The sequence below is a fragment of the Ambystoma mexicanum genome, chromosome 9 (genome assembly GCF_040938575.1).
Source record: "Ambystoma mexicanum isolate Mex_15411 chromosome 9, UKY_AmexF1_1, whole genome shotgun sequence".
Classification (NCBI taxonomy): domain Eukaryota; kingdom Metazoa; phylum Chordata; class Amphibia; order Caudata; family Ambystomatidae; genus Ambystoma; species Ambystoma mexicanum.
The window spans coordinates 622,946,319-622,973,110 of record NC_090931.1 but is presented as its reverse complement, the minus strand read 5'-3'; the positions used below and the strand labels follow the sequence as shown (position 1 = coordinate 622,973,110).

Genomic DNA, 26,792 nt, shown 5'->3' with positions numbered 1-26,792 from the left:
TGTATTGGAATTAGGATGCTTTGGGCGCAGATGGTTCACCTGTAAGCAAGAGTTTACACTACCATAGACCGGTGAATTGCGTTTGACCTATTCTAGTGCCCAGTATTAGCGTGGGGCTGCCCCTACAGAACACACCCTCACCTGAAGTGAAGGTATAGTATTAACAAGACACTGCAACCGTTCCTTCATGAAGGGCAGAGGGGGTACAGTTATTCTCGAAACACTGTGTGGGGAAGGTCTGCCATTCAACATGGATTTAAAAAAATTGGAAACTAAATGGCAAGTTCGTGCACTTTTGGAACAAGACCTTAAGCTACCCATGGATCGCAAAGCACATGATGTGGAGATCGAATTAAGCCACCCTCAACAGTATTGTCCTCGAGTGGAATTGTTCGGCCAACATGCCGTACCATGCAGTTCTTGAAATTATTTGTATTAATGATTAGGAGAACATTACAACAAATTGATAAACATACAATTTGTTGAATAATTTCGAACATATTTGCAAAATTGATACTAATAACTAAACTATACAAATTAGGACTCACAGGGGGTGGGGGGCAGGCTAGACATACAAGTGAAACCATAGGAGAGAGGAAAGGGGATTAGATGAAATGAAACTAAACGTGAAAGGTTACGACAAATATGCTGTAAAAACCCTCCAATTACTTTTCAATGTATGCACATTCTTGCAAGAAAAGGCATACATTCTCTCAATTCTATGAAAAGAACAAATGGAGTTCCACCAGAGATTGTAGGACAACTTCTGAGGTCCTACCATGCAGTTCTAAAGCAGATAACCCTCCAAGTAACATTACAGACATCTCTTTCTTTTCTTACAGGCTGTGTGTGATTAAATCCCAACCTAGACATCACCCATACTCTGGGAGGTGCGCCTTAACATATTGGCATTCCCATCTCAGCCGCTACCCTAAAATTAGGGTAATCCAAACAGGACAGGGTGTTGTGCTGCAGTCCATCGACTTATCTGGACACTCCCTAGTAGTCTTTAAAAACGGCCTCTACGCTGCTCTCCATCCCACGTGCTTTTTCCCCCCATCCCTGAATATACCAATTATAAACTGTCATCCCTTCAAATAAGTAGTGGTGCAATCACGGGACCCTTCCAAGTTAACAATGCCCCTCCCTAAAGCCACACTGAAATGTCAAAATATCACAAGGCTTTCTTTCCCCATGACAACCAATACATGTAGTAGAATGTTCTGTACTTATTACCCACTATTGTATATGGACAATTGAAGGGGTGGCATTGCAAAATGATGACTCAACCCGACCACGAGGGTTTATACAGTCCCTGTAGATAATGCCCCCCCAAAAAACGCAAACATGTGCCAACTGTATAGTGCACAGTGACCACCTTGACCAATATAACCCGGGCACTTTTGTTGTGTGTGGGGGGGGGGGGAGAGGGGGGCGGCAAGCGTGTTCATGATTGCAGTGAAGCAAGTCAGGACCTCACTGCCTTATCTCAAGAGTCTCGCATGTCAAGACCGGTACACCCGCAATAAATGTTAACTTGGAAGTACATATTGTGGTACCACTGAAGATTAGATCTGAACTGGGGCCCGTATACATGTCATAACACCGGAGGTCAAAGTGAGCGGGAACTAAAGAGTACGAAATTCCCTTACTTCTCTGGCAATCCATGGTCATTCCCTTACTTTAGGTAACCTGAATTACCAGACTACTTTTTTTTTTAAACTTCTCCCCTACTGGCGAGTCGAACCTGAGCCTTGCCGATAACAAGCCAGTGTTGCGCATGTCACTGTGCTATCTTACATGCCTGGATTGGTGGTGTTTATTTCAATAGACTGCTTGGGACATAAAACGCATAGCCAAACAGACAAAAATCCCAGCTTGGCAGTGATCTGCAAACAAAATTGCTGTAGGTACAACAGCGTTGAAAGGTAATGGGAGGGGGGTGTACAGCTATAGACCTGTCCCTTGAGAGGTGCAAATGAGCACCTGAACAAAGCTGCATGCTGTGGGGGATAATGACACTAATGGTGGTCATTCAAATGTATTTTCTTCAGTCTTGCTAGAACTGTTGTAAAACGCAATAGGGTGGAGAAAAAGGAAGGAACTAGTATGAGGTTTGATCTAAGGGAGTGGGCAGAAAAGGGGCGGGGAAACGGGAACATAGTTCCACTACTTTTTGGTTGACTCTTCAACCACTGCAGAACACTCGTGGATATACTCGATCTGGGTTGGTAAGGTTCAACGATTGAGCAGTATACGAACTAGATAATAGATACAAATTGTACTGCTCATGCACGCTAGCTATGGAAGGGTGTGTGGGGAGGCGTGACACTGCTTCTGTGATAGTTTTGTGTGAGCTCTGCAAGTATGACTCCCTACATCGCCCAGCATGAAATCTAGCTTAAGCTGGGAGATCAATGTACATGTAACACCAGGGCTTTAAGTGAGCCAGGGCCTAACCACAGTCTACCAAAATGCTGGTAGAGGCAGGGCCCTGTCAGAGCCCCCTCCCCACCAGCAACGAAAAACACTTTTTAAATGTTTAGATCCAAACACGGCTAGTTCATAGTTGCCGACATGTTTGTTTTATTAAATAGACTGCTTGACATGACAGACTTCATATTTCGAACAGTCTATTGCATGAAGCAAAAAAGATTCCAAAACCTACGAAATAGCACAGTGCTGGATTTCTTTTGTTTAATTTAAGACTGCTTGACACATGAAGCCAGTTGGCTTTGTGTGTCCACCAGTCTATTGAATGAAATACATTAAGCACCTATGAAATAGCACAGCGCAATGCGATACTGGCTTGTCAGCAGTAGGGATTGGAATCCCCAGCAGAGGACAATACAAAAAAAGTCAGGGAAATCAATTGTTCGTAATTGTCCCATGTTGCGGATTTAGAACCCAAGCCCTGCCGATGACAAGCCAGTGTCATATCACACTGTGCTATTTGGGAGATCCTGGATTACTTTTCTTTCAATAGACTGCTTGACACAAAGCCTGTGTCAAGCAGGCTATTGAATGAAACTGGGCTCGGGTTTAAAACCTCGGCACAGGACAATAAAAAAAAAAACGGAGTGAGGAAAGTCACTTTTTTATTGTCGCGGGTTGAGAACACAAGGCCACGCCCACCATTTAGGCCACGCCCCTCATTTAGGCCACGCCCTCTACAGCCCCCCTCGATTTCTGCCCCCACTTAAATCTCTGTTAACACCCATGCACTAGTGCTAGTTTCTGTGGCTAGCTCAATGTGGCAGAGGACATCATTACACATAGTATGACCCCGCCCCCCTGCAAGCTTTGTGTGGTTGGTGGTCATTTACATAAAACGTACCTGCCTAAACGACCTATGCGGGAGTTGATGATGCGATTGATTAATGTGGCGATCACTGTACAGTAGCAGTGTGCGCTAGTACATATGAGGACACCTCCCCCTTCGTTGTAGGCTAACGGTGAGGCTCTTGTATACATGGCATCCCTGTGTACCTTGTAGGGGTCTGGGCGTGTCTCGCTGACACGTTCACTTGATCACCTCTCCAGCACTTACCTCCATGAGCCCCCCAGAAGTGTCCAGATCATACATGATGGTCTTGGGCTCCATCCTGTCCAGCATTCACCCGGTGACGGCTCCAGGCCCGGGTCTCCGGCGCTCAGAGCCCTGTACCAGGGGGTTGGGTGGCACTCAGCTGCTCCTCAGATCCAGTAGGCTGCCTGTATCCGTTACTCCTGAATCCAGATCTTATCTCCAAATGCAGGAATCCCTTGTCCAACGGGCGCTGTCTTAGGACCCCCTCTCTGGTCTCCAGAAGAGGGGGGGACACCGGCTGTGGGTTTCCGCGGCTGGCCCCTCCCTCCGGTGCGTGGAGGGGTGCCGCTTTCCACCGTTGCCCAAGACCTAGCCCACTCTGAGAGAACCACGACTGGCGGGGAGCCCGGGGTCCCCCATGGCCAGGCCCTGGGGGTGAGGACAGCCCGACTCTCCTTGTTCTGAGGTGATCTTCACCAGTGCCCCGTACTCTGCTCCCACTGCGACCTCCTGATAGCACTCTCAACCCGGCTCCTAGTTCTCCAGCTCCCGCGTACGTGCCTCCGCTGCCAGAATCACGCACTTGGCGCAAAGTGACTGCCCGCCGCCTGCCCACTGCGCAAGCGTACAGCAATGAACACAGACGTAGGACCGGGAACAACAAGCTAGTGAACGGGCCCGCTGCAGACTCGCCGAGGAGTCTTTGTCGCCATTTTAGAAAAGATACCCTGACGTTTATGTCCCACAATAAAACAAAAACTGAAACCGACTTTTTCAAAACGCATTTTTAACAAGTAAGTAGTGATCATTTTCTTCAAAAATGCACCAATGTTAATAAAAAATATTGTATAAAAGTAATGTGTTTATGAATAAGCCATTCCTATTCTACAGTTTTCAAATGAAAAATGCAAATACAACATAAGTTCATTACAAAACAAGGCACCTTGAGTGTTCCTGTTTATTTTAAATTCAGTTAAAAACGACTTTCCAAGGTGGACGAGGCACTAACGTACATTCTGACCAGAGCCTCTACATTCGTCCTATTTCAATGTCTATACAACGCTCCACTTGCAAACAGTGCGCAGAATCTGCGCATTACCGCCATACTGGTGAAGGAAAACAGACTAGCAGTGACGGATCTGAAGAGACCAAGTACACTTTCAAACAACGAAGGTTTCACGTAGATGCAGCCCAAGTCAGTGGCTTTACACGGAATCTGGTGTTGTATATAGGAACTGAACGTCGCAGAGTGCAGCCTTTGCCTTCAACATTGAAAAGTGACGTCTTTACGCCATCTTGGTAGTGTCAAATTGCGCGCAGCAGTCACAGTAAGACCCATGTGAAACACTACGGCCATACTAGTCTTTGTAATCAGGCTGAAACGGCACTGACAGGAACGTCATTTCTTTGCCTACCGTCAAATTGACGGTGTAGAGTTGGCATCACGCATGCGCTTTTGGTCTCGCTTAAAACTTCACGTCCTTTCTCTACATTGTAAACACTGGACACGAGTTGCTATTGAAACCAATGACGGACATTAAAGGTGGTTCCGTTTAGTTTATTATCCCCACGTACCTCTTTCCCATCTCAGGTTTTATTGGTGGAACCCAAGCCCCGTGACAGAACCTCTTTTTTTTAAAAAAAAAAAAAATAGTCGTGTTTTGCTCCCTTACTTCCATTCTCCCGTAAATCATAATGTCCTTGTCCTCTGTATTTTGAAGGCGTTGGCGGGCACCGAATACCTACCGCTGAAATGGGGATGAGCAACGCGTCTCTCGCTCCCTCTTTAGTAGAGGTATCTGAAAGAAATAACGCACCGATGGGTAAACGTACTGTTTTGTTAATTAAAAACTTCACAAATGTGTTCAGCTTAGTTACTGGATCATCTATTAAGGGCAAAAGCACGACCTACCCTTTTTTCCCCATTAAAACTCTGTAGACAAAATGATTTGCCCAGCATCGTACACTTTAGGCAAGTGGTGAAGCCAGGATTTGAGACCACTCGGCAACTTAAGCACTTGATCATAAATGTTTTCAGATCTTGTAGGAGTATATGTTAATGTTCGTCTCTCAAGAATATGCTTTTTTTTTGTCAAAAATGACTTCAGCTGTGCAGAAATCCAAATGAAACAGTGCAACAAATATATACATTCCTATAAAATTAGGATTCACAAAATTAGAATAATTGCAGCTTTCTCCGATCCCTCCACTCTTGAAAGAAATAATACAAGCACTCTGAAGGCGATCAAAACACGTCCTTTTTGACAAAACTTAGTTTACTGAGTAAAGTTAAAAAAAAAAAATAATAATAATAATACAAGCTTAAAAAATGACTTTTAGGGTTTGCAAATGTACTCTCAAGACATAAAGCCACATAAAAGATACTGTGATAAAATCACCTGCATATTGGTTAACCCAAGCATGCTGCTTAATCATATGTAGTGTGAAGAAAATGTAAAATTCTGTATACACCCAAACCTGTTTTGTGTCATATAAGAACACAATGAAAATTAGAGACAGTTTAAATGTTTTTTGGCACAGACTTGGATACTTAACTGGAGCTTTATTTGGGCTTTCTGGTGCAAAATAGTGAATGCCCCCTCTGTTCTTATCACTGACAATTAACAAAGAGGTGTTCATTGTTTAAATGCCTCAGTGGGAACACTATGGACTTTGCTGCCGAGCTTTTTTTGTCCTCTGTACACCATAGGTATCCTCTATGTCAGTGGTTCTGACAAATCAACTTCCTGGACACAAGTGGTCCAGGGATGATTGTCAGTTTCTAAACCATCAATCAACCCCACACCTCTAGTACACCAGACGGGGTTCAAACAGATTGGAAACACAAGCAAATTATAAACCTCCTTGTCCAATTGTGGTAACGTGGACAGAACAGCAGGCTTCTCTCCAAAAGTTTGTGGATCGTTGCTCATTTGCAACACAGCAAAAATACAATTATTACCCAATGATGAAAGGGACTGTCCAGTCATAGTTGTATACAAATATCTACTTTATTATTATTACAACAGACAGTTCTAGCAACACTACGAAATACAACCCACTCTGTAAAGGAATGCAGAGGACAGACAGTTTCAAAGAAGGAAAAGGGATGCACTCTGGATACTGACAGGAGAGTAGTCAGTATGGTTAATAACCGCAAGAGTTTAAGGTTACTTGACTTCAGCACAAAGGGAGCAATGGGTCTTAATATGTATGTAGGGGCCTTTGGAGAAGAACCAGGGGGACAGAACCACAATGTACCTTGTGCTTGTAGGTGTTCTTGGTGCTCAACAGCGTTGAGTCGGTTTCAGGCCGCTTTGCAGCTTCTGGGACAGAGTTCAAGATGGGAGACAGCTGCGGGTATCGGGCAGCAACCAGTTTGGCGAGCGAGGCTGGACACACAGCTGCAAACTGGCCTACACAGTGGCTCAGGGTCAGGAATCGTTGTCTCAGTGCTGGTTGTTGGTTCTGAAGCACTGGTCGCGACGTCTCGGATGGCTATAAGGGACTGCAGAGTAACAACAGTCAGCATTGCAGTCGATTGCAACACGAGGGACTCGACTGGCTCGAAAAGGTCCTTTAAGGCGGAACGTCAGTAGATGCTCGTCCTCCCAGCTTCTTCAATGGACTTGGGTCGTCCTTTAAGGCGGATGGTCCAAAGTTGAGGAGTGTGTTGCAGGCAGCTGCCTTGTCCTTGGTTCAGTTTCAGAGATTCTCTGGCACTTCCCACATAGGAAGCTTGCTGCAGAGCCTAGCAGGGCACACTGTGTGCTGGCTGTGTACAGGTCTGGAGGTGCTGAAGGGTCGTCTGGATTCGAAATCTCCATCTATTCCCTGGGAGATGTTTAGGGGAGGGATCTTGCTTCCCTCTTGGACGTCCTGGCCTTCCTTCACTGGCGGAAGATGTGAGACAGAATGTACCTTCAGCCAGGGTCCAATAATCTGCTTCTGGTGAAGCTTTCAGATGATCTTCCAAAAGAGGGTCTCAGCCCTCTTTTAAAGCCAAATGGACCACAGGGATTGGTGCAGACTAAGCCTACCTGAATGAACCAATACTAGGTCCCCACCAACAATCTCCTGTATGTGTGAGGTCATAACCAGAGTGCTTTGCAACAGAATAGGTAAAGGGATGAAAACATGCAATACTAGGTCCCACCCATCTTCCTATCTGTTGTGGATGAAAGGGTCCTTCTGGTTAATGGAGCTTTCTGTGGTTCCTGATTAAAGCAGCATGTCTCCCATGAAGCTGCGGAGAGACCAGACTTACTGGCTCTGTCAAACCACATACTCGTACCTTCTGAATGGGGTCCCTTGGCGGGGATGACTACTGTAAACAAGCAGTCCCAGACATGACATTTCACATACTGAGGCGGGAGCTGGCATCAGGTTGACACAGTTGCATATGAAAGGTTTTTGGGGTTTCCTGTCTCCTTTGTTAGCCTGTGTAGCCAGGCCTCATGTGGGCCTGTTTGAATTACTTTCTGATTAGTATGTACATTTCTGCCACCAACATGGCACAACAAAAGGACAGGGCAGATCCATGGAACCTTTGTTAGTTAATTAGGCTGGGCATGGCAGGGGAATGTTTGACCCTCCCCCTTCTGGAGATCCATTGTGTACCCCTTCTGTCATATTCCAACTAAATATTACAGGAGGCACTGTGCCTGCAGGCTGTGTCCACCCAGATTACACAGGTCTATGCGTATGTCGTGCAGTGAGCACAGGAAAATGAGTGCAGATTAGCCCCACGCGTTTTCCGGAGGCTGATCTCCCATCATTCAGTTTTATTTAAAATGTCAAAAAAGCGCAGACTAGCGCACACCCGCCGTGCAGATGGACAAATTCCTCACAGTGGTCTTCAAACTTTTTTTGCCCTTTCCCCCCACCCCCGAGCAAAATGTGGGCAGGCTGGCCCCCCCCCCAAAATGGCAAATGGACAGTAAGTCTAAATGGCTATGAACTATTGTGTGCTGTCACCATACCCTACTCCCAGTATGGTCCCTGGGCTCCCCACCTGCTCCCATTACGGTTTCTGGGTTCACTCATCCCACTCCTAGCCCAGTCCCCAGGCCCTCCCCACCCTGCTCCCACCACTATCCAATGGCTCCCCCATCCTGCTCCCACCACAGTCCCTGGACTTCCCCCAGCACAGTCCCAGGGCCAGTGACGGCAGGTACATTTTTTAAGTGGGGGGTAATACGTATTGCCCCAGATACTCTATAGCGACCGAGTGTAGCGAGGGAAACCGAACCAATCAAGGGGCTTCAGGGCGCCCCCCCCCCAGGAATAAAAAAAAAGAATGCAGGGTTTCATTCAATTCAGCATTGCTTAGAGCATTGGTATTCAAACTGTGGGGTGCGGCCCCTAAGGGGTGGTGTGGCCTCATAACCAGGGTGGGGTGGTCAGGACCCCAGGGTGGGTGGACCCCAGCCTGAAATGGAAAACAAAAGCGTTTGTGCATATCCCAGCCTACCATGGCCCACGCCACACATGCTCAGTGTGACAGCGCCAGGTTTAGGGCCAGTGGGAGTGACTGACCCATGAAATAGACACTCTGCAAGCATGCTTTCTATCCCTTACCAGAGAGTGTGCTTCCAGGGTGTTCAAATCCAATCGCAGGAACAAAACGTGACCAGGATTATACGAGGTAAGGAGGGGGCCCCTGGGATTGTTGGTGGAAAGGGTGAGTGGGTCTTTTGGGTTAATGGATCAAGAGGACCCAGGTAACCCAATACCCCAAGCCTATACCCCATCCCCTCAAGATAATGCTCACTCCAGAGACAGCTTACATTCTCCAACAAAATAATCACTACTATGCTAACCCTTCTTCTTTAGTCTTGTCTACCAATCTAGCCATACACCAATGCAAGGATGAAACCATAGCATAGCTGCACAATATCTAGAGACTTCTGGGAGACAGGCATGGTATCAAGAGTGACACAGACTTAAAAGCAACTGTTTGAAAACCTTTAATGAAACATTTTGTTGGGTTGGTGTAATGCCTTACTGGCCCTAACTCTAAGGCGGTTGTTCCCTCAACTGATGTTTCTAAGGGCCGTCAATGTCCATAAGTCCAAAACCAAAATCTACCTGTGTCACAAACTATGCTTGCCCTTACTCTTAGACAAAATGTGATCTGGGGTCTTCTTAAAGAAAAAATGGTGACTCAAAAAGAAATGTAAATCACGATTGGTTTCAGGTGGCCTTACCATGAGGTTTAGTTCTGCCAGTAAAGGGTTGCTCTTGGTACCTTCCACGTAGGGCTCTTGCTGCAAATAAAGTTCAGTGTTTTTGGGTCACCTGGGGTTTCCTTCCCCAAGATTTATTACTTCCAGTTCCAAACAAAAAGGCACAGTTCTGGTCAGGCTTTTCAGGGTTCCCTTCCCCAAGTCTATGCCTCTCCTGTAAAAGTTCAAAATGTCTCTGCAGGCCTCTCAGGGTTGCCTTCCCCAAGCTTAGGCCCCTCTGGTTTCAAACAAAAGTTCACACAGTTCCTTCCATGGAGCAGTGTCAGAGACTTTTGAAACCACTGGGCGTTGGGCTCCACCCCTGCGTGACCACTTTGACTTCTAAGCCCTCTCTTCTCACTTTGTATCTTTTCTTGTTTCACTTCTTTCTTTCTTTCCTCTTTGCAGTGCACTCCTGCTCCTTCTTTCTCTTTGCTGTGCCTCTGGCACACTCCTCCTGCTTTGTCGTGCCCCAGGCACACTCTTTTCACTTTGCCGTGCTCCATTGCACCTTCTTTTCTTACTTTCGGGTCGCTCGTCCCCTCTCTTCTGCTTTTGGGTCACTCGCACCCTCTTTTTACTTTCCAGTTCTTTCAAATGCACTCTTTCTGTTCTTCAGGTCGCTTGCACACTCTCTTCTGCTTTCGGGTCGCTCACACCCTCTATGTGCTTGCCTTGAACTTTCAAATATACTCTTTCTGTTTTTCTCCTTCTGTCTTTTCCTATACTTGCGCTGCTTGCGCACATTGTTTTCCATGCCTTCCTTTTTTCTGTGTCACCTTCCACTTTCACATTTCTGCTCCCGCACCAGCCTCACGCACGCCACTGGGTTTCTCTCTCTCTCCTGCTACAAAACTCATGCAGAAAGCGCAGCGCTGGCGAGCTGCTTCTTGGGATCTGGGGGCCGAGGTCAGGGTCTCATCACCGTCCTCTCATGCACCCCTGGGACCAACACATGTCCCAGGGGAACAAGCACTGGCCGGGATACCTGGATACGGGCAATAATTAGCAACTCTCCTCACATCGGCTCCATGAAGACACGACTCCCTCGCCACGCTCCAACCCTCCAGCCACACTGGGTCAGCGTCTCTGCAACCCGTTCTCCTCCCGACTTCCCAGGCTTCTCGTGCTCCATGTTCCAACCAACAACCCCAGCTCGCTCATCTTCTCTGGCAGAACCACACCTTTTATACCCTAACTAAGGGTCAAGTGGAGTCAGGTGTGAATGGTTAAGGTAAACTGCCTGAACATGCCTGACTCTTAGTGGGACAGCCTAGTGGTGTAATGTGGTAGGCCTCTCTCTGCTTCTCACTGGTATGTCTATGGGTAATCTTCACTGCTCCTGGTCGCCTCTTCCTCGCCCCAGTACATGTTGGAAATGGGTAGGGGGAGACAGAACAAGACGGAAATGAACCTTTATAGGTTGAATTATGATAAGTTGATTGGCAGAGGAGAGAGAGGAATACCCCGTTGTCATGAAATGCAGGCCATGGTCATTCTGGTCCTATTGGAAACTATTGTCTCGAGTGAAGGGACGTAATTCTCACTTCCAACATGGCGTGCTGTTTTCCTATTCTGAAGCCGCATGAGCGCTCTAGTGCTCCAATTAAAATCTCGCCGGCTGCAGTCTGCTGGCAATGTTTCCAAATACGGACCGTAGACGTGAAGGGTCCCCGCCTCAATGCTCAGTAATGTATTTTACCTTGCTCACCGCTCCCTTGTTCATCTTTTCCTTCTTCCTGGCCTTGCTTTGCTTACCCGCTTGCCTCCCATACTTGCTCTATCCATTGGTGTAATTCTCACTCCTTCTCCCACCTCGGTCGCAGATTGAAGCTGAGTTCTTGAAGTCAGCAGCTGTTCCGTAGGAATCTTCTTCCATCAGCTCATAGGTTTTTACTTCCTTTTGGATGGTTTTTCTCCTGTATATTGGCAGTCTATCCAGAGGTCACCCGGCCTGAACAACAAACCCAGGCAGGGTGGCGTCTGGGGAGTCTCGCCCTTTTCTTCATGACACCCGGTCAGACCAAAAGAACTGGCAAGAAAAGGCTCATTGCAAGACGTCTCAGAAGAAAACACAGGTGAGCCTTATCATTGATGGATCTGCGTGAAATTACTGAGTTGAAAAGTCCGACCACCAAAAGTCAATTTTTTCCCTTTTTTTCTTCATTTTTTTGCATATATATATATATATATATATATATCATACATTTTTGTTAACTTTACCCCCGCACATATACATATGCAAATAAACGGGGGTCGGACTTTTGGTGGTAGGACTTTTTCTACTTAGGTAATTTCGTCCTAACCCTCGTTGATTGCGGGAACTCTGACAGTTTGAGACGCCCCTTGTTAAGATGGATTTCCGAACTCTGACCTGGTGGGCGGAGGTTCAGAATGCCAGCCTAGTTTCTTGGAACTGGGTAAATTTGTGGATAAGGAGATTAAGGGTGGGCACCGCTGTAATTTTCAGGATTCACAGTCTGTAAAAATTATGTATCGGAGTGCACCTTTTGTCCTTGGCACAAGTTTGCTAATACTGAACAAAAGAGAGAATCAGAAATTAATCTGATTTTAAGTGTGCTCACTTGCTGCCCTCCTTATGGAGTTGCACATAGATTATAGTCTATGTTAAATGTTCAAAATAATATTCTGAGACCAAATAAATCATATATAGCGTAAACAATTTCCAAAATGTATTGTTGAGGCATGAAGAATGCCTGACTGTTCATTGCCAGAATCTGTCTATGCCAATGCATTTCGGACATGGTCCGTCGTCAGGGCTTCAAGGCACTGTACAATGTTCGTGAAAATCATATTAATCATAGTGGTTAATCAAGGTAAAAATCATGTTAATACAGTTAATTCAAGCAAGTAACCAACAAGCCAACAATCCATAATTAATCAATACCAGATCGTACATTGTCTTGTAAAATAATTACATATTCCACATACCATTAGTCCATACGTAGGAAAAGTGTTCAATTGGGAGAAAAGTTGAAAAAATACAAAATAAACACATATTTGTTATTCTGATCCCTGTGTTTTCTATGTATCGCATTTCCTTAATAGCATAATCACCAATACCGGTATGGGTTGTCACTGAGCATCTAACGCTTCTAATTAACACAGTTATTGCTGTATGTACCAATCTGAATACACCATTATTTCTAATAATTCTAGGTGTCTGACGCTCTAAGGAATACATGCCACGGTCACACTCAGTGACCAGCACTTTCACAGTTTTCACTTTCTGATTGGGTGCGGGTTGCCGACTCGCAACACGTTGCCTGGTATACTCTATATACGGCTTTCCCAATGTTCCCTTTAGCAGTCCCAATCTCATAACAGGTTGGCCGGTATACCCTCCTGCCAGGTCTTTCACAATGTTCACTTTTTAATTGGGTGTGGGTCCAAGACTCGCAATAGGTTGCCTGGTATACTCTCCTGCCAGGACTTCATCCACATGTAACAGTTTGCCTCTTTCAGGCACTGGGTCTTCGACCCCCTTTCATTGGTTTCAGTCCACCATGCGCTCTGCTTTCCAGCTCCCTTGCTCAGGTTTGCCCTGTGAACGTCACTGTCTTTACTCAGTATGCGGTATACACTGCTAAGTGCCTAGGTGTCCCAATTCCCGTCACTAGCCTCACCGGTCTCTTGTGGCAGCTTTGATGTTCTCTGTGTACTTCAATTTCTTTGATACACACTCTGCCGTGGCCTCCTCTCTACAGCGTCTCCTGCAGCAGGCCTCCGTGCCGCATGCCTTCGACTTCTGAGCTTCTTGGGACGGCACCGCTTGGAGCTCTTCTGTTCCCTGCTACAGCTAACTTCTTCCTCGCTTCCTGACCCGCGTCGAGTATACTTGTTCGCCATCTTCCTTGCGGTTCCAGGGTTATAAATGTACCAGCACCTATTGGATCCATCCAACCACTAGAGAGGATCTCTAGTTCGGTAGCTTCAGTGCTCTGCATTGGTCGTGTGTTCCTCCTCGCCCCAGTCCTTTTACAAAAAGTATAGCTAAGTGGATGGACTGGATCTATATCTTAATAGGCCATACAGGTTTGGGAATTCAAGGGGTTGGTGTTATACGCTGACTGGGAAGGGGGATACCATGCTCCTACCAGTGAGCCTCCTTCCCTCCCATCAGGGTTGCCCCCCCCCCATATGGTCCTCCCTCAGGCATCCACCCCCAGGGCCGGGATCAGGTAGCGGTAGCCCTTCCATGGCTATATGGGAGAATAGTTTCCCCAGAGAGGAAGTGATGACATGGCTAGATTCATCACAGTCTTGATAGATTTATGACAGCATGGAGTTGGAGCTTTAGATTTGAGTTTGTTTGAGTTTGGTGACCATCACATTGTCATTACTATTATTCATTATTATATATTTGTATAGCCCAAACATAGCTCTGGAGCAACACAGCCCTGTGCAGATCATAGAGCAAAACATTTGTAGCAAGAATGTAGCCATCAAGTAAACATTAGTGGTAGTTATTACAGTACAATATAAAGACAGGGGAATGCACAAGATATTTTAGATATTGCCTTTAGTGACGTGTTGGTTGTATGAGAGAATAGTGTTGGGGCTTCTGGCATGTGATATTGTTTTTTGATAACTAAGTACAGTGTTTTGTTTGCTGTTATTTCTCTTAAATTTGGTTGTTTCTAGGAGTTTCGCAGGTGTTCTGATTAGGAATCAGTGTTGTTGAAAATTGACATGCTTATGACCCAGGGGTGCACAACTGGCTTTGCTGAAGTGCCAGATTTAATTTGCATACCTTCTGTGGTGGGCTAACTTGTGTAAACGGAGTCCTGCAGGCTTTATACGCCAGGAGAACTGTCCAAATTACGCGAGAGAAAATGTATGTATTTATTGACTTTATTGTTCTATTTCTTAATTTTCTAAGAAAATCCTGTAATATTTCATAGGAACATAATAAACATGCTAATGTTTGTTAGAGGAAAGTACTTGAGAACCGTGGTTAGCAAAACAAGGATGCTGACAAAATACTTCCTACGGTGTAATGGTCTAACTGTGTTTGTGTTTTATTTTGGGTGGCTTTTAAAACAAGCATTGGCAATGACAACAGTTTGACCTTTTGTGTAGGCATGGAAAAGGCACTTGCCAGGCACAGAAGCAGTGGTATTAACTGGCTGTTAATGGTAGCAGGTGCAAAAGAGTCTCTGGGCATCTAATAACAGTGCCTGGCAAATGCCTAATACCTATACACAAGCCAAAAGTGTTTGCTTTGGCAATGCTTGTTTTTAATCTGACTTCAGTGAAGGACATGCACAGTGCTTGTAAATCGAGTGTTTGAAACCAACCTGGTTAAGACATTTTTATTACACCAATAGCGGGTTTACAACTTCAAATAAGTCATTAACTCTCAGAAGACTGCTTTGAAAAAACACTGGCAGGCCAATCAAGTACAACGTTTGACGGTAAGGCTTGAATAATGCGAGCTCAAAGAGTTACCATGAGCAGGTGTTTTGACCATGGGCAATCAATGGGTGGGCAAATAACCGAACAATGCCTACAAGCTGCGTGTCCCTCCTCATATGCCATTTCTCCCTATCTGTACTCTAATGCAATAATGTAGGCTTATAGGTGTCGCACCTAATAGCCCTAACTAAAAATGACAATACCAAAAACGCAATGCAAGCATCTGAAGATTTTTTTTTTACCTATGAGAGTTTGAGATGCCGGGTCTCATTACGAGTATGGAGTTAGCCATGGTGCTATTAGCGCCATTGCTGGCTCCAATACCGGGTTCCTTCAGTGGGGAATTACCGGGTCATTCCGACATTGGAGGACCCAGTAATTCCTTCTTGAAGGAACCATTCCCCATTTCCATTGAGCCCAAATAGGGCTCAATGGGAATGGGGAGGGAGCTAATAACAGGCACGTTAATAACGGCCCGTTATTAGCTCCCTGTTCCCCTAGCGGGACCCGGAAAGGACGTCTGGTTTTACCAGACGTCTGTTCCGGGTCCCGCAAAGGGAACCTCGTTATAGGCGCTCCCGTAATGAAGGGTGCTGGTCCCGTACCGGCACCCTTCATTACAGGACCGCCAGGGTCGTAATGAGGCCCACTGTCTCTTTAAAATGCAGGTCTTGTGTCCTTTAGAAGATTTTAAAGATGATTGAAACAAGGCACTGCAACTTAGGAAATTGGCAATTTATGTATGTCCATTTGGCAAACACTTGGCATTGACTGTCCAAAATATTCAAGGGCCAATTTCTTTTTCAGGGTATAATTTAAGCAAGCCCTACATTGATGAAACACTTGGTTTGGTGATTTTCTTCTCTTAAGTGTGCAAAAATAAACAAGAACGAAGATGTCAGCCTCTGTTAGTTCTGTGTTGCTTCATGTTCTCTCTAGCTTTAGAGAGGAAATTACCAGCGAAGAGCTGCACCTTTTTCTTGAACTCTACTGCCCTGGAGGGTCATAAATCATGATGTGAAGGGCTGCATCTGGCCTGCAGACTGTCGACCTCATCACAACATTGGTGGTATCTCAGCGGCAATAGCGCTGGGATACCGCCAACACAAATAGCACTACCGTTACTCAGTCCGGCACAATTTGCGCCAGATCCCCAGTAGTTGTAAGGCTGTAAATCTCCATTTTGTTAAGAGTCCATAGGACTCTATGGGGCTTTTCTGCACTATTACTGTCGGCGGTATTAGCACCAAAAATGGGTACATCTCCAGCTTTTCTCTCAAACATGGGCAGAGCGGTAATGCAGCAGTAATATCGTTACCGCCGCATTTTTGCTTCTCCGCCCAATCCCTGATGAGGCGTGAAGAGACGAGGGTCCGTGTGTGTTGATCGGAGTGAGAAAACAGATCGGGAAGGTGAAGCGAAACGCCCGATCAGCGCTTCGTAATAATGGAACTCCAAGAGCTGTTACAGGAGGTGAGGAGACCAGGCTCCGTGTGTGTAGATTGGAGGAAGAAAACGGATCGGAAGATAAAACGAAACACCCGAGCAACGCTTCCTAAGATTTATGCATGAAGAGGGAGAGAGAGGGATAACAAAGTAGATGATCGCATGACACGGCTCTGAAGCGGTTAATAGGGCGGATCTCTGCCAGCAGTCGCATCTGAAGAGCGATCAGCTGTGTGAAAGAAGAGACGAATACTCGGGAAAACGTCGTATAGCTGGCAGGGTACAGGTTCCGAAGAGGAGATTTTCGAACAAATAAAAAAGACAGTGAAAGACGCTCATAGAAACAAACGAAGGTACGTGGATGTGAGAGAAGGTGCAGAGTGACGTATGGAAAGTGCAGGAGGAGACAGAGAACAGAAATCCTATAGCAAGGAAGAAAGTGAGAGACTATAGCTTCAAAGCACTCAATGTTAAAAAAGAAAGATAAGGAGAAATAAATACAAAAAAAGACTAGATGTGATATAAGTGAAATTGAAGAGTGACTTTGTATACCAATATAAACCTCATGCAGAGACTTACCAGAATTTGCTGAAGATATTTGCCTCGACTAAAGACTGCTTTCCAAGAGTCAAGACCTGTATCCTTTTTACAAAGATAAAGAAGGAAAAAAGAGTCATTAGACAGTTAAAGTTAATAAAAGTTGTTTCATAAGCACAAATCATAACACTTTGTATATTTATTTATAAGATAAAGAGGGCCATTCTCGCAATTTTGGTGTCAGAAGTGGGATCAAAAGCCGAACACCACGGAGGAACTCATTAAAACGCTAAGTGAGGGGCAACAATTACTTCAACAGGCGTTAGTTACAGAACCAACAAGCCCAAGCCGATAGACAAGCATTTCAACAGGCCATACAACTACAACCAGCTCAATTAATGGAGGCGACCAACGTACGACGACATTCCCAGGTTCCAGCATCAGTCCTACAAAAGTATGCAGTGGGAGAGGACCCAGCTCATTTTTTTGTGAACTTCGAAAGAGTGGCCAGGAACGCTCAATGGCCAAACGATAGCTAGTGCCACTACATAGCACCCCTCATGACGTGCGAGATGCAAAGTGCATACCAAGCAGCCAATCCAACTGGCGAAACACCTTATACAGATATGAAACGAGTAGTACTGGAACGCTTGGGACATGATGAAGAAGCATATAGGATAAAGTTTAGAGAGGTCAAATTGCAAGCCGAAGAAACACCGAGGCAGTTGTTTTATAGAGTTAAAGAATTAGGAGAGAAATGGCTGCAGTCTAACTCCAGTACTGCTCATGAGATGTCAGAAAAAATTGTTATGGAACAGTTTGTTGAAGCCTTACCCTTACCAATGCAACGTTGGGTCCGCCAACATCACCGGCCCAGCCTGGTTGAAGCTGTTAACATCGCTTCAGCCTATCAAAAGGCTGGACAAGGCAGGACCATGTCATATGCGGTAAACAACAAACCAACTTCAACACCCAGTTTGCATAACCCTTCTCTCAGAACAACCACTGCTACAAGATGGCCGAACTCAATGTTACGTAAGCCGGAGTGGGAGGCTCCTAGAGGGAGACCAACGAGTGAGAGCCCTGTAGGCATCAGACCCTCTAATATGGTACCAAAAGGCATACAATGCTTTGACTGTGGTGAGTGGGGACACTTAGCCCAAATGTGTCCCAAAAGAGCTAAAGCTGAACCTATGGACGTGGGAAACATGGAGGTTCCCAGAGAAGGAGAATATCAAGAAGTAACAGCAATGCCAAAAACATCGTATTCGTATATCTGCGAAGCAGAAGTTGATCGGAAACCTACAAGAGCCATGGTGGATACCGGCAGTTTGCAAACAGTAGTAAGTACAGAACTTGTGGGGAATACTGGGGACCCGAATACACTAATTCCTATCTGTTGTGTCCATGGCGATGTCAAGCCTTACCCTACCAAAGAGATTAGTTTAAAGGTAGCCGGGGAATAGATGGAGGTAAGGGCCGCCCTCATGCCAGTATTACCAGAGCCTCTGCTGATTGGTTCCTATGTTCCTAATTTTTCACGGATCATAAAGAAGATAAAAGAAGGTTGGTTAAGAACTGCCCCTTTCGCCCAGGAGACGATTGCAGAGCCATCAAATAAAGAAAGGAAAGTGAAATCTGAGTTAAGAAAGTTAAAGAAAGTTTGGGCCGAGAAAAATGTTTGTCCAATTGCAATTGACTGGAAAATTGATGAAGGGGGAGATAGTTTCAGAATGGCACAAGAAGTAGATCCACTATTAGGGAATGCTAGGGCAGCAGTTCAGTCAGTGGTATCGGGAACGGGTCCCAGTTTTGTTCAAGAAAAAGGATTATACTATTGGATTAGCAAGGATGCCACTGGAGCTACTCTGAAACAGTTGTTAGTTCCCAAGAAATATTATCAAACCGTGTTGGAAGTGGCACATCTGCAAATTGGTGAAGGACATTTAGGAACAGAGAAGATCACGCAGAAGATCCTTGCTAGGTTTTATTGGCCAGGTCTCTATGCTCAGGTGGCTCGTTTCTGCCAAGCCTGTCCAGAATGCCAGAAGAAAAATAAAGCCAATGTGAGGAAAGCCCCTTTGCAGCTGATGCCAGTAGTATTGGAACCTTTTCATCGGATTGGGTTAGATATTGTTGGCCCCTTGGAGCCCTCATCCAGCGGTCATAAATATATTTTAGTGATTGTCGACTATGCTACAAGGTATCCGGAGGCATTTCCTCTTAGAGCTACTAGTGCCCAAAGTATATGTGATGCCTTGATACCCTTTATCAGCCGAGTGGGAATACCGAAGGAGATTGTTACTGACAGAGGATCCAACTTTATGTCATCGGTGATGGAACAAGTGGGTGCGATTCTACAAATGAAGCATTTAAAAACCGCTGTGTATCATCCTCAAACTGATGGCCTTGTAGAGAGGTACAATCAAACAATAAAACAAATGTTACATAAATCAGGAGAGCCGGGAGGAAAGAATTGGGACAGGTTGTTACCCTGGATACTCCTTACCTTAAGGAATACCCCACAGTCATCGACAGGGTTTTCACCCTTTGAACTTCTGTTCAGAAGATCAGTGAGAACGCTACTCGATGTTTTGAAGGAAAACTGGGAAGAGGAGCCGAGTCAAGAGATCTCCCTTACTGAATATGCCTGCCAACTTAAAGAGAGGGTAGAAAAGTTACAGAACATTGCCAAAGAAAACCTGTTACAAGCGCAAACCAAACAGGAATACTATTATAATCGAAACACTCAATTGAGAACATTTAACAAGGGAGATACAGTGTTGGTCTTACTCCCGACGTCTGAGAACAAAATGCTAGCCGCTTGGAGAGGTCCATATGAGATTGAAGAGGTTCTAGGTCCTCTAACCTACAAGGTGAGACAAAATTACAGAAGATTCCCAACACAGACATATCATGTGAATCTACTGAAGAAATGGGTAGAACCTAAAGAGACGGTGGCAGTGATTAATACAAAGGAGGTATCTTTCGAACCTTTTCCTCGCTTAAAAGAAGATCTAGGTCTGGAAGTGTTAAAAGTAAATCAAGATCTATCTGAGTTACAGAAGAAAGAACTCCTCGATTCGGTAAGGAGATTTTCAAAGACTTTTTCGTCCTTAACAGGGAGAACGAACATGGCATGCCATCGTATTGTAACTCAGCCAGGAGAAGTAGTAAGAATTAGACCCTATAGAATTCCGGAGACAAAACTCCAATCCATCAACAATGAGATTAAAGAAATGCTGGAGATTGGCGTGATAGAACCCTCTCATAGCGAGTGGTCATCACCCGTAGTAATGGTGCCAAAGCCTGATGGAACGGTTCGTTTTTGCATGGACTTTAGGAAATTGAATGAGATTTCCAAGTTCGACGCCTATCCTATGCCACGAATAGAAGATTTACTAGACAAGCTAGGTAAAGCTAAATTTCTAACAACTATAGATTTAACGAAAGGATATTGGCAAATACCGTTACTCCCAGAGGACAAAGAGAAAACAGCTTTTGCTATACCATCAGGATTGTTTCAATTTACAGTCTTGCCTTTTTGGTTGCATGGGGCACCGGCAACCTTTCAAAGGCTCATGAATTCAATTCTTAGAGGACATGAAGAATATGTAGGAGCATACCTTGACGATATTATTGTCTTCAGTCAGTCTTGGGAGGATCATTTAACCCATTTGGGAAATGTACTTCGACTATTACAAGAATCTGGTCTGCACATAAATCCAAAGAAAACTTTCATGGCTAATTTCTACACTAGATATTTAGGATACTTTGTAGGACAAGGGGTGATTAAACCACAAGAAGACAAGTTGAAAGCCATAAAAGACTTACAATTTCCTACAAACCTTCGACAAGTGCGAGCCTTTCTTGGTTTTGTTGGGTACTATAGAAGGTTCATCCCTCATTTTTCAACACTAGCAACACCCCTGACAGATCTTTTGAAAAACTCGTACAAAGGAAGACTGGTATACAACAGAGACAATGAATGCATTTAATAACCTAAAGAATGCTTTATCTGAAAAAGCTGTTTTAAAATGTCCAGATTTCTCAGCTCCATTCTGATTACACACAGATGCGTCTGGAACAGGTCTTGGAGCCGTATTATTCCAGGGGCAAGATGAATCAGAAAGACCAGTACTTTTCATAAGTAGGAAACTCTTACCGCATGAACAACACTATGCTACGATTGAAAAGGAATGTCTTGCAGTGAAATGGGCCATAGATACATTACGCTACTACTTATTAGGAAGAGAGTTTACACTGGTGACAGATCATGCACCTCTTATATGGTTGGCACGTAACAAAGACACTAATCCCTGGGTGCTTAGATGGTTTCTGTCACTACAACCTTTCACGTTCAAGACAGTTCATCGCCCAGGAAAATTAATGGCCCAGGCAGATTTCCTATCCCGGAACAATTCCCTTCCCGAGCGTAAGGTGTGTGATAAAAATGGAGCAGATTCTACAACAAGAACACCAGCTGGCTCAGACTCGGTTAATACGAGGCAGAAAGACCATATGAAGGGTTAATTGAATCTATCTGATTGAAGGGAGTAATTGACAGGTCATTGGGCCAATCACAGAAAAGCTTTTATGGAAATGAAGCTTTCTGACAACAATTGTCTCTTCTTTGTTTTTTTTTTTAGGTTGCCAGGAGACGGAGGAAGGAGAAGAAAAGACTGACGGTTATGTGTGGGCTTACTGATGGCATGAAATGAAGCAGAAACTGATGTGAAGTTAAAATAAAAGAAGATTAATCGCACCATTGTGCGTTATCCCAGTTGAGCCCCGTTCCTGTTGAGCGATCGCATAAAATCGCTAATCTGTTGTTTATTGAGGAGGCTGAGACCCGTGTGCGGAGGAGGCCAGAGAAAGGAGAAATCCGTTACGGCGACGGAACTCCAGGAGCCGTTGCAGGAGGTGAAGAGACGAGGGTCCGTCTGTGTTGATCGGAGTGAGAAAACAGATCGAGAAGGTGAAGCGAAACGCCCGATCAGCGCTTCGTAATAACGGAACTCCAAGAGCCGTTACAGGAGGTGAGGAGACCAGGCTCCGTGTGTGTAGATTGGAGGGAGAAAACGGATCAGAAGATAAAACGAAACACCCGAGCAACGCTTCGTAAGATTTATGCATGAAGAGGGAGAGAGAGGGATAACAAAGTAGATGATCGCACGACACGGCTCTGAAGCGGTTAATAGGGCGGATCTCTGCCAGCAGTCGCATCTGAAGAGCGATCAGCTGTGTGAAAGAAGAGACGAATACTCGGGAAAACGTCGTATAGCTGGCAGGGTACAGGTTCCAAAGAGGAGATTTACGAACAAATAAAAAAGACAGTGAAAGACGCTCATAGAAACAAACGAAGGTACGTGGATGTGAGAGAAGGTGCAGAGTGACGTATGGAAAGTGCAGGAGGAGACAGAGAACAGAAATCCTATAGCAAGGAAGAAAGTGAGAGACTATAGCTTCAAAGCACTCAATGTTAAAAAAGAAAGATAAGGAGAAATAAATACAAAAAAAGACTAGAGGTGATATAAGTGAAATTGAAGAGCGACTTTGTATACCAATATAAACCTCATGCAGAGACTTACCTGAATTTGCTGAAGATATTTGCCTCGACTAAAGACTGCTCTCCAAGAGTCAAGACCTGTATCCTTTTTACAAAGATAAAGAAGGAAAAAAGAGTCATTAGACAGTTAAAGTTAATAAAAGTTGTTTCATAAGCACAAATCATAACACTTTGTATATTTATTTATAAGATAAAGAGGGCCATTCTCGCAATTTTGGTGTTAGAGGTGGGATCAAAAGCCGAACACCACGGAGGAACTCATTAAAACGCTAAGTGAGGGGCAACAATTACTTCAACAGGCGTTACAGTTACAGAACCAACAAGCCCAAGCCGATAGACAAGCATTTCAACAGGCCATACAACTACAACCAGCTCAATTAATGGAGGCGACCAACGTACAACGACATTCCCAGGTTCCAGCATCAGTCCTACAAAAGTACGCAGTGGGAGAGGACCCAGCTCATTTTTTTGTGAACTTCGAAAGAGTGGCCAGGAACGCTCAATGGCCAAACGATAGCTAGTGCCACTACATAGCACCCCTCATGACGGGCGAGATGCAAAGACTAGAGGTGATATAAGTGAAATTGAAGAGCGACTTTATATACCAATATAAACCTCATGCAGAGACTTACCTGAATTTGCTGAAGATATTTGCCTCGACTAAAGACTGCTCTCCAAGAGTCAAGACCTGTATCCTTTTTACAAAGAGAAAGAAGGAAAAAAGAGTCATTAGACAGTTAAAGTTAATAAAAGTTGTTTCATAAGCACAAATCATAACACTATAAGATAAAGTGGGCCATTCTCACAGGCCCACTATGTTGTATACCCATGCATTCAAAACTTGGTTGTTTAACTAACCTCTGCCCCAGGTATGCTTACTCGTGTCTCCTCTAATCGCTGAATTGCTTACACCGCATGAACCATGTCATGCACCAATGTACCTATTTCTTGTACCTCTGTAACCAACTCACCACTGTTGTTATATCTTGAATACTCTATTTGTACATTTGTAACTAAGCAGCCTATTTACCTCTGTAACAGCACCACGATGCCTACGGGCTGCTTTGCGCTATACAAATAAATAATAATAAAAAATAAATAAATGAAATAAATACATTAAAAACAATATACCTTGTCATACAGCCGAGTGGGCGGCTGTTAGGGTTGTTTTTATACATGCTTTTAGTGAGGGCTGTACAACCACCTAGCCTAATGGCAGAACAACAAATCGAACCAAAAGGGAAGCCAAACCCGTCTAAAGATGAGCAGTGAAGCAGAGTAGTCAGACTCAACTCCAGGAGGGGAGGAAGGCTGGCAGGGATGATCAGTTAGCTCACACAGTTTACCAAAGAAAACACCCAACACTGGTCTAATGAAAAAATATACACTTTAAGTTAACCCATATAACATCTATCAGGTTAAAATAAGTACTTTAGGCATAGGCACATATAACACAAGATAGAGCAAGTGTATGTATTAAAAACAGTAAAGATCAATGAAGACCCAACCCCTCCGCCCCCACAGATATAAGCCCACTAGCCAGTGATAGGCACTGTCAGTATAGTCCAAGGTAATGGGGAAAGACTAGGGAACCCTAGATACAGTAGACCCTTGCATCCATAAAGTCATTAATCGACCTCAGTTATCACACCAACAATGGTTGTAGTATTCTTAACTCTCGAACGCACACAAACATGAATGCTTCAAATGCACACTACACATCAGATATAGAGCTAGAAGGGAAAGAAAAAGGGGTTAGACTCTAGAACACAAAACCAAAGAGACAAGATTAGTTTAGGGTTACAAATGGAAATGGCAGATATATCTATGTAGCAATAAGTGACACACAGTAGCAGGGCATTTCATCAGCAGTAGTGAGGGGCATCACACAGACCTGGCAGGCGGAAAGACACCCGCTCTCAGACCTCGTAGTTTGCCGGTCCAGTAACAACGGTGCCGGTAGCTTACAGGCACTGTTGTTACCGGACCAGCAACTTTGTAATGAGGCCCAATGAAAGGAGCACAGAGAATGCGCTTGTTTCATTTGCGCTATTTTCTGAAATTACCTGGTTAACTTATCCTCAAAAGTCACTTGAGCACTTCAGGAGGGGCTAGACATGGCACAAAGATACGCTGTCTGACCTCCTTGCAGACATGAGTGTCGGGAGCGTGGAAAAGGAACACCAGACCAAGGGGGTATGTTATGATTATTTAGGAAGCGCAGCGTTCGCCCCAAGGGACCTTGGCGCTGAAGAATACCAGACAGGGGGCCAGGAAAAGCCTAGAAAAGGAAGGTGTTTAATGCTCTGCGACATTGTAAATGATTCTCAGTTGCACAAAGTGTACGAGGGACTGCATTCCAAAGTTAAGCCACGGCTACCCAGAAGGCACTTTCTCGAATCCTGGAGAGATTGAAATGAGGCACCGGAATCAGATAGGCATATTGCGAACGTAGGGGACGCTGAGGAATAGATGGGTGAAATTTATGTTGGAGATACTCCGCACCCATGCAAAAAAAGCATGATGCACTATGAACAAGGCTTTGAATTAAACTCACTTACGAACCGGGAGCCAATGAAGTGAATAAAGGACTGGAGTGATGTGGGCTCTGAAAGGAGTACCCATGGCAGCTAAATTCTGTAAGATTTGAAGAAGATTGAGCAAGAACGCTGGCTGAGCCAAATATAACGAGTTGCAATTATCAATGGTACTAAGAACCAAAGAAGCCACAACAACAGATGAAGCGGAAGAAACTGAAGAACTCTCTGAAGTATTTTAAGATGGAAATGTCCAGATTTGCAGACTGCACTGATCTGAGCTGCAGGTGATAAGGACGAAGACAGCTTCACACCCAAATCCTTAACTACGGAAACAGGAGACAGAAAAGTGTCGATCATCGTAGGTCAAAAGTCACGAGTCCAGAGTGAAGTTGCAGAAGGAGGGCCAATCACCATCACCTCCGTTTTGTCGCCATTCCGCTTAAGCTAATTTTTACACATCCAATATCCTATGGCCTCAAGACAACTCCTCGGTGTCCAGTTAAAGTACTGAATACAAAAGGATCGAATGCCAAAGGGTCGACTCAATTTGACCTAAAACAAAAGGGTCGAATGTTTTTTTTAAAATATATATTTTTTGGGGTTTCCGTTTTGGAAAAAAAAGTGGTTTTTACCACAAAAAAGGGGGTTTGTGGGGACCCCCCCAAATACATAAATAAATAATTCGACCCTTTGGTTTTCGGTCCTTTTGATTCGACCCTTTGGTCATTCGATCCTATGCATTCGAAACATTGACCTATAACACAACTCCTCAGCTGAGCCCCAGTATCACTGTTCAAAAGATTTAGGCAAACCATGATCTGTGTGTCATCAGTGCAGGAGTAGCAGCTACGGCCATGCGAGTGGATGAGTTTGACTAGTGGCTGAATGTAGATGTTAAACAAAATCGGAGATAGGGCTGAAGCCTGAGGATCTCCACATGTCAAAGAGGCCAGAGTAGATCGATAGGGTGGCAGAGAGAGAGAGATTGAGTTTGATGTGTTAGGGAAGATTGAAACCATGAAAGGACTATACCAGAAATACCTGCACCAGCTAGATGGTTGAGCAGGGTGATGTGGTCAATAGTGTCAAAAGCGGCTGACAGATCTACAAGAATCCGCGCACCAACACCACCCTGATCAGAAAGACGGGCTAGATTGTTAACAACAGAGACCAGAACGCTCTTTTTGCTGTGTCCTGGGTGGAAACCTGATTGGTGGGGATTGGAAAAATGCTTTCCTCAAACAATGCTCTGGTCAAAGGGGTAATCAGACTCGATGAGTTTCATGAGGAAAGGAAAAAGAGAAATAGGTATGAAAATGTGCTGGGATTGATGAATCAGCGATGGCTTCTTTAAAAGTGGAATTACTAAGGCATGTTTCAATTTTGAGGGAATTAGCCCAGTTGGACAGGAGTGGTTTACTGCCTGAGTGACTGTCTCAGCAATGGCTGGCATGATAGCGTTTACGATATTCAAAGGAATGGCATCCCTAGGTGAGGCTGATGTC

At 44.8% G+C, this 26,792-nt stretch overlaps 1 protein-coding gene and 1 long non-coding RNA gene across 2 annotated transcripts in view; one reads left to right on the top strand and one right to left on the bottom strand.

Annotated features, from left to right (window-relative positions):
• The window catches only part of PHF12 (PHD finger protein 12), a 689,998-nt gene extending 685,793 nt beyond the window's left edge, over positions 1 to 4,205 (bottom strand). The window contains exon 1 of the mRNA XM_069615300.1: positions 3,551 to 4,205. Coding sequence (XP_069471401.1) covers positions 3,551 to 3,616 — 66 coding nt within the window. The 5' untranslated portion in view covers positions 3,617 to 4,205. The remainder of the gene's footprint in view (positions 1 to 3,550) is intronic.
• A 929-nt stretch (positions 4,206 to 5,134) lies between these two features.
• Positions 5,135 to 22,908, top strand: LOC138488370 (uncharacterized). The gene is made up of 2 exons (XR_011274647.1): positions 5,135 to 5,352; positions 21,828 to 22,908. It is a non-coding gene; the product is annotated as an uncharacterized lncRNA (long non-coding RNA).
• The last annotated feature ends 3,884 nt before the right edge of the window (positions 22,909 to 26,792 follow it).